This window comes from Petaurus breviceps, unplaced genomic scaffold (genome assembly GCF_028583685.1).
Source record: "Petaurus breviceps papuanus isolate PSGF00001 unplaced genomic scaffold, PetGlider_PUasm1.0 101, whole genome shotgun sequence".
Lineage (NCBI taxonomy): Eukaryota > Metazoa > Chordata > Mammalia > Diprotodontia > Petauridae > Petaurus > Petaurus breviceps.
The window spans coordinates 8,903,246-8,911,953 of NW_027185575.1; the positions used below are offsets into that span (position 1 = coordinate 8,903,246).

Below are 8,708 nucleotides of genomic sequence, written 5' to 3' on the forward strand. Positions count from 1 at the left end.
CCCTTGGGATGATTTGTTTAGGAGTGCTCAGGAGCTGATTTTGATGCAAACATCTGGTCTTTCCAGATGTTCTGCTGAAGATAAAACACATAGTATATGTCCAGGAACAGGTAAGAAGGAAGGAGCCTTTGTTTGGACTTTGTTGTGATGGTCAGATTGCTGAGGGCTAAGATAGGGGACTTTGGAGGGCATTTCCCCCAAATCCCCTGAGCCTGGCCCCAGACTGAGCTTTGCTCCTAATCCCAAGACATGTGTAGGAAGCAGATTTTTACCCCCTATACCCTATGAAGTCCTCCCATCCTGCCTTCTAATTCTATAGAAGGAACACCAGAGAGAGAGTTTAGGTCAGAAGTGCAGAACATGGGGCCTTGAGGCGACATGAAGTTTAGATTTGGTCAAAGGGCCATATGTGAGGACATAGAAGGCTGCGTGTAACCTTGAGGCAGCAGGTTCCCCACCTCTGGGTTAGGTAATGGAGGCCTTTGTATGAGTTTATCCTTTGTTCTGTAACTTAACTCAGTGATCCTGGACACTTGATGTGCCTTTCCTTTAGGCCTCAGTCTCCTTCTAATGACTGGGGGCAGGGAAGAGGGGGCTTTGGGAAGTATACAGAACTTTCTAAGTTGGGGGAGGGAGGTTAGAAAATTGTTTGGTCTCAGGAAGTTGGGGCTTTTTTGTGGGCTTAGTCATTTTGGAGAGGTGGGATATTGTCATGACAGGTGAGCCCCAGAAACAAACGGGACTGTGGTAGGCACTTCACAACCATTGATGGATTGATGAGCTTTTTTTTTTTCTTTTTCTCCTCTCTTCTCCCAGCCATGCGGACCCTGAGTGAGGACACCATCCGGCTCTTCCTCCAACAGATCGCAGGCGCCATGAAGATGCTGCACAGCAAAGGCATCATCCACCGGGACCTGAAGCCCCAGAATATCCTTTTGTCCTACTCTGGAGGTCGAAAATCCAACCCCAACAACATCCGAGTGAAGATTGGTGAGTGCCCAGAGACCTGGCTGAGAGGGATGAGTTCTGTCCTAGGACATAGGCAGGGCCTGTGGATGCCATTGGGGAACTCACTGCTCCAATGACAAGCTCCATGCAAGAAAAAGTTCTTGTTTACATCTTTTGGTTTTACATTGCTTAAAATCACCTTTCAGTGTCAACAAGCATTTATTAAACACCTGCAGTTGGCCCAGTGGATAAAGCACCGGGCCTGGAATCAAGGAGACTTGAGTTCAAATCTGACCTCAGACACTAGCTAGCTGTGTGACCCTGGGCAAGTCATTTCACCTCCTGCCTCAGTTTCCTCAGCTGTAAAATGGAGATAAGTAGCACCTTCCTCTCAGAATTGTTAGGATAAAATGATATGTTTGCAAAGCAGTTTGCAAACCTTAAAGTGCTGTGTGTTGGTGTTAATTATTGTTAGTATTGCTAGAGGGTTTTTTAGCAGCAAAAAGGAGAAAATAGTTCATAATCTTATGCATTGAAAAAAATCTCTGCAGTATTGTGCATCCATGGCCCATCTTCTGCCTCTGGGAAGGTTTGGGTGGGGAGCATTTATTTCTCTCTTAGTTCTATTCTTTGGAGCCAGTTCCATTTTCAATTTGTTCTGTGGTGTGTTTCCATTTCCATTTAAAGCAGGTGCTAAAAGCAGAATTGACTTGTGGTCTCCCTAGAGGGATTGGTCCCTTGAGGAGAGAGCCTCCTTCGCCTCCTCCTCCAAACCTGGGCCCAGATTTGTAAGATAGAGGCAGCATTAAGCATTGTGCATTAACCTTGAAATGAGGAAAATCCAGCTTCAAATCCTGCCTTGAGGACTTGTAATCTGTCTATGAACCTGAGTTTGAAATGGGGATAGTAAATATGATGGACAGCTGACTGGATGCAATGGATGGAGTGGTGGGCCTGGGATCAGGAGGACTTGACCTTAGACTCTTACTAGCTGTGTGACCCTGGGCAAGTCACTTAACCATGTTTGCCTCAGTTTCCTCATGTGTAAAATGAGCTGGAGAAGAAAATAACAAACCACTCCAGTATCTTTGCCAAGAAAACTCCAAATGGGGTCACGGAGAGCTAGACATGACTTAATCCTGTTTGACTTTATTTCCTCATCTATAAAATGAGCTAGAGAAGGAAATGGCAAACCACTACAGTATCTTAACCAAGGAAACCCCAAATGGGGTCACAGAGAGCTAGACATGACTGAACCAGCTGAAGACCACAAAACCTGACTCCACATCTAGCACTTTTTTTTTGGAGGGGGGGAAGGTAAGGCAGTTGGGGTTAAGCGACTTGCCCAAGGTCACACAGCTAGTAAGTGTGTCAAGTGTCTGAGGTTGGATTTGAACTTAGGTCCTCCTGACTCCAGGACAGGTGCTGTGTTCACTGCATCACCTAGCTGCCCTGCACATCTAGCACTCTTTCCTAAGCACTATTAAAAAGTCAGTTGTTATTATCATGGTTATCAACTTTGGGAGCATGTCTTCCAAAGTGCAAGAGGGAGAAGATGAAAAGGTCCCAACACTGGGGTAGCCAGGGTCCCTAGAAGGATAAACATGAAGCATTGTCTAAACCTTAACCTGACCTCTAAAAGTGTTAATTATGTAGGCAGCCTTGGAAGGGTTGAAAAGGATGGAGTCTAGTCCAAAGAGGAATGGATTTGGGTCCTGGGTTCAAATCCTACCCATTGAATCTCTGAGCCATAGTTTCCTGATCTGTAAAAGTAGGATCCAGAATTTATGGCTGCTGATCACAAAGCCTGATTTTCCTGGGATCACAAATAATGGAGAAGTCATCCAGTGCAGCCCTCTGATTTTAGAGAGAGAGAAACTGAGGCCCAGGGAGTCATATGACTTGTCCTAGTTGGTATCTGAGGCAGTACTGGAACCCAGGTCTTGTGACTCCAGAGGCACCACATGCTCCCTAGGGGACACCCCTGAGGACAGGGCCTCAGTGAGGGACACCACTAAGCCATGACTTCTGGGTGCATCTAAGGCCAGGCCAGGCAAAGGCCAGGGGCCCCAGAGTCTCTTGTCTCCACTTTACCTCTCTCTGTCTGGGCCAACACAGGTTAATGGGTAACTGAGCCAAGAGCAGAGTTGATTTCCGGCTCTGTCTCCCCACAGGTTTGTTTAATGAGTTAGCTTGCTTAATGAGTACAGATGGGGTCACCTGAGGTCTTGCTCAGGTGTGAGCCAGGTTTTTATGACTGGTGTGGAGATACAGGGGCTCGTGAAACTCAGAGACTGCTTTGCCCTACTCGCTGAGGAGCAAGTGAGAGGTCTGGGACCCACGAGGTGCAGACCCCTGCTGGCCAGAGAATTCCCTGGTCCATCCCTCCATCCCCAAACAGCTATCTTAGAGGTTAAGCTGTAGGGCCCCTTAGGACATGATCTCCAATTTTCTTTGCAGAGGAGGACACTGAGACCCAAAAAAGAGAGGGGATCCAAGCAAGGTCCCCTGGGTGGTAACTGGCTCCCTGGGCAAGCAGCCAAATGGCTCCCCAGAGGCAAGATGGGTCCAAACTAAGAGTTTTGCTCTAGGAAGTCAGTATGTTTCTTCTGACTTGACATTATGGGAAAGCTGCATATAGCATTGGTGATGGAATGGGAAGGGAATAAACATTGATCAAGCACCTACTTAGTATGTGCAAATATTCTCTCATTTTATTCTTACAACACTTCTCTGAGGAAGGTGATATTGTTACCACCATTTTATAGTTGAGGAAACTGAGGCAAACAGAAGTTACGTGACTTGCCCACGGTCACAGTTACTTACTAACTCTTGAGACTGAACTTGAACTCGGGTCTTCCTGACAGCAGCTCTAGCACTGTCCACTGCATTACCTAGCTGGGGAAGGAGGGAGGATTGGAGAAGGCAGTGACCTGTGGGTTCAGGGTTCAGCTCTAGGTCTTACCTGGAGCCAAGCTCCCTTGGGGCTGAGTTAACCCATCTGTAAACTGGGAGAGCAGAATTTTTGGCATTTTGTTTAAATTGCTGTACCTGGCATTGTACCAGGCTCTGGGGACTATGGAGACAAAAAGGAAGCAATCCCTGCCCTTAAGAAGCTTTTGTTCTATTGAGAAGAGTGGGTCAGTACAAGAAGCCCTTGTATCTCCCTCTTGTCCTTTTGGAGCACGACCAGCTGATCCTGACCATGTGTGGCTAAGAATGAGGGAATAGATACTGAGGTCCAATAGCCTTGTGATCCAGCTGTGCCCAGGACTCCCTCCTGGCAGAGAGAAAGGTGGGAGTCAGAGGAGATAGAAAGACAAAGAGGGAGGGAGAGAAAGAGAAATACGGGATGGGAGAGGGAGGAAGGGGAAGAGAGAAAATAAAAAGAGCTATTAACTCCTTGGCTGCCAGAGCCTCTGGGTGCAGTCTTGGTAGGGAGGTCTGGTGCAGCCAATGCTTAATCTCCCAGAGGTCTTTGCGTATGTCTCTGGAGGTATGAGAATCTATATCAGGAGTTGGACCCCTCGTCAGTATTATAACTTTCATTGTCTTAGGACAAAGAGAGTTGGGGCCTTGCTGGGCAACCCAAGGAAGTAGGGTCTTTACGGGATCAACCCTGAATTCATTTTTATCTCTTTGTTGTAGCTGATTTTGGATTTGCCCGTTACCTACAGAACAACATGATGGCGGCCACGCTCTGCGGTTCTCCCATGTACATGGTGAGTGGTGTCCCCGTCCTCTCCCTTCCCTCCCATGCTGCCACATACTTGCTTGTCTCTATGTGTACGGGCAGGAAGGAAGTGACATGAAGAGATTCACCCATGTTAGTGGTGAACACTGCCCCCAGGCATGTGTATGTATCTCATGTGCATACCTAATAGATGGAGTTCTGGTGTGTGCGTGTGCATGCACCCAGAAACACTGTCCTTAGACGTGCACTTGTGGACAATAAAATAATTCTCTCACATCCACGATAACACCCTGTCCTTGCTTGGCCCATGTGCGTGTGTAATACTCAGGGGTCCTCCCGTGAACCTTCTTTCTGCCCTTACATCTGTGCACACACACAGCCTCAGACATTCCTCTCTAAGAACTGCCAGGTTCTAAGTTCTGCAGAACAGGGTCCTTACTCCATTGTAGCCACTTGGTTCTGAGTGACTTAGGGGGGAGATCTCAGGGGCACAACACAAGAAACAGGATTTCTGGCTTATCTGTTGAAAGCTCCAGACCTAAGGGGTCTTTCTGAAGTTGAGTACCTGGGTTCAAATTCTACCCAGTCATTGAATCTCTGAGCCTCAGTTTCCTGATCTGTAAAAGTAGGATCCAGAATTTATGGCTGCTGATCACAAAGCCTGATTTTCCTGGGATCACAAATAATAGAGAAGTCATCTAGTTCAGCCCTCTGATTTTAGAGAGGGAAACTGAGGCCCAGGGAGTTCTGCTTCTTATCCCAGTGTCATACGCATGGCAAGAGGTACCTATATCCTTTTGGCTTTAGTGATCTTTTAACTCTGTTTTCTCTTTTAATCTATTACTGATTAAAAAAAAAAACATTCTTTTTACAATGACTCCCCCCTCACCACAGTATAATCTTTCCTTCAGTCAGCAAGCATTAATTAGGGAGAGCCTACTATCAGTCAACAGGCACACCCACAAGGTAGTTGGCATTGCCTTTGATGCTAGGGGTACATAAATGGAAATCAGACATTTTCCTCAAGAACCTTGCATTCTGTTGGGGGGTGGGAAGAGAGAGGGGTGGCAGGGACACTGTAGAACAAATCCACATGTAAGATATACAAGGTAATTTTGATGGCAAGGCACAAGGCTGCTGCAAGGGACTCAGAGCGGCCTGTTATAGGAGTTGGGCCTTGATTGAGCAGATGTAGTCAGCAAGACAGTCAGCATGCACATACAAGGGTTTTTGCTTATGCATGCCTGTCCCTTTGATCTCTCTGCCCTGAGGCCCACTTGGCCAACAGTACCGTGCATCATGGCGGATATCACATAAATTGTTCTGATTCATACAACTCTTCCCCCCAGATTTCTTAGGATTCTTCATGGTTGTTTCTTCTTGTGAGACCCAGTGTTCTTGACGACTCATGCTGAGATAACTTCCCCACCTGGAGCCAGGCTCTTCCCAGCAGAAGGCCAGATCTGTTCCTCTATAGGGATAGAAGCTTAATCCTTAGGCAGTTTATCTGTTACTTTTAAGAAATGCGTTACAATATGAATGCTATTGCCTTCCCCCACTCCCACCATTAAGAAGGGGCTGGAGGTAGGGAAGCTTGTAACATAATCATAGTCAAGCAAAACAAATCCATCCAGTAGTTTTGTGAGAAAAAAATCTTTGTTCCATTCAGTACCCTTTGCCCACCATCTCTCTGTGGGGAAGTGCGCAACCAGCTTCACCATAGATTTTATGGTGATGTGGTTGGTCATGGTTCTTTTGATCAGAGGTTATAGGTCTTTCAGACATGTTTCTCTTTACGTGTGTATTGACTATTCTCCATATTCTTCTCAATTCATTTCCTACTGTTCTCATTGTTTTCCTATTTGTTCTCATCTCCTAGGATTCTTTGAAATCTTCCCTTTGGTCATTTCTTAATGACCTAATATTCCATTAAGTTCACACACCATAGTTTCTTCCAGCCAGTCCCTGATTAATGGGCATCCTTTTTGATTTACAGATCTTAGCTTTTTGTTTTTTCTTTTTAATATTATTTTCTGGGTGCAGAAGTTTGTTTTCCCTCTTAAATCATTTAACTCCTTTAATACCTTTGGAAAACATTAAGATTCTGAAGGGGCACTTCTGTATTCTCCCCTGTTAAAATAGTAGCACTCCATTATCAAACAGCCCTTTCCTGTATAGCTCAGATATGTTTATCTTTCTAGGTTTCTGCTAAGTATTATGCTTCCATTTCAGAGTTCCTACTTAACTCTTGTCTTTTCATCAAGAATGATTACTAATCCTGTTCCATTAAAGGTCCATTTTTTTCCCTTTAGTATTATACTCAGCTTTGAAGGGTAAGTTATTCTTGGTTGCAAGTCCCCCCTCTGCCCTTTCTGTACATATCTATAGATTTAGACATAGAGAGAGATAGATATCTTTATAGATATGTGTGTGTGTGTGTGTGTGTGTATATATATAGAGAGAGAGGTCTCCCCTCTCTTTCTCTCCCTTTTGCCCACCTGCCAGCTTGCTCTTTCTGTATGTTAATGTAGAGTGAGAGATACAGATTTATTTACAGATAATCTTGCTTTTTTTCTCCCGAGCTCTTTTTTTTTCTCCCGAGCTCTTTTCTCATTCATAGTAGAAGCTGCCAGGTCTTGTTATGATTTAGACTGTGGTTCCTTGGTACTTGAGCTGCTTTCTGGTTGCTTTAGAGTATTTTGGAAATTATGGATTTTGACTGACATTCCTTGGTATTTCAGCAGGTGATTGGCAGAATTTTTTCCCAGTCTTTATTTGTCCTCTGGTTTTAATACATTTGGACAATTTTAATTGACGGTTTCTTGAAATAGCTAATAGTGTGTCTGGGCTTTTTTTTTTTATCATAATTTTCAGGGAGTCCAATGATAAAATTATTTCTCCTTGACCTATTTTCTAAGTCAGTTGTTTTTGATGTCTCTCTGATATCCTACATTTTCTTCAGTTTTGGTTGACTTCTTGCTGACTCATAGAATCATTGGTTACTGATTAGTCTGTTTTAGTTTCAGGGATTCCTATTTTGGGTAAGGTTTACCACTTATTCTTTTTCCATTTCCTTCCTCCAGTATTTTTATTTGGTTGCTTTTTTTTCTCACTTCATTTCTTTGATGCATTCACATAGACCTTGTGGGAAATCCATGTTTTCCTTTGAGTCTCTGCCTACAGTTGTCATGGCATTACTATCTCTAGGTTGGATTCTGAGGGATCTCTGGATAGTAGTGGTTAGGATTCTTTGGTTCCCTTATCTCTCCAGCCTTAGTTCTTGAATTGGGGCTTTGTGCTAGGGCCAGGCTCCTTGTCCTGCTGTGTTTTGGGGTCAGGCTTGAAGGATCACCAGCCTCCTCACTGCACTGAGCCTCATCTCCCAGGGCTGTTAACCTCTTCTCCAGGCCCCCCTCCATTCCCCATATACACACACAGACTCCAGGGTCTGGTTTTTTGTTGTTCAGAGAGCTGCTTATTGCCCCTTTGGGGGTTTCCAGAGCCTATGCTGTGGTTTTCCACCCACCCTGGAGTTTTTCTGAAGGAACCCTCAGCTCTTTCTTCAGACCGTCATGAGTCCTGCAGGCTTTGAGAGGCTGCTGGCTTTTTTGCCTGAGTGTGGTGCTGCCTCTGCCATCAAAGAACCCCCCTCTCCTACAGAAGCCTGTGTATGACTTCTGGTTGACTTTGTACGTGTTGTGGAGTGGAAGACGTCACTATGGTTTCGGTTTGGCTTTCTCAGTCATTCATCGGCCCGTTTAGGATGTGTATGGTTTTGTTCTTATATGTGGTGGTGTAGCTGGTTTTCCTGCCTACTTTCAGGCAGTCACCTTGCCCAGAAAGTCTCCATTTGTTAGTGTTTCTCAGCCTTCCCTCTCCTCTCCTCCTCCATCTCCTTGACTATGGAAGGAGACTCTGGTCCAGTTCACAGACCTGTTTTCACTTCTCCAAGCATAGACCACTATTCCCTTTGCTTCTTTTATCTGAAGGGTCCCTTTAATCTAGAAATGCTTGATTACTTAGGCTCTTGACTACCCATCCATACTAATGACCACTATATCCTTGG

General features: G+C 45.1%; 1 protein-coding gene across 4 annotated transcripts in view; it reads left to right on the forward strand.

Annotated features, from left to right (window-relative positions):
* Positions 1-8,708, forward strand: part of LOC138159228 (serine/threonine-protein kinase ULK1-like) — a 61,100-nt gene that overhangs the window by 21,444 nt on the left and 30,948 nt on the right. For all 4 annotated transcript variants that reach the window (XM_069085476.1, XM_069085556.1, XM_069085634.1 and 1 more), the window contains exons 6-7: positions 817-990; positions 4,597-4,670. In XM_069085476.1, the coding sequence (XP_068941577.1) occupies positions 817-990; positions 4,597-4,670 (248 nt within the window). The remainder of the gene's footprint in view (positions 1-816; positions 991-4,596; positions 4,671-8,708) is intronic.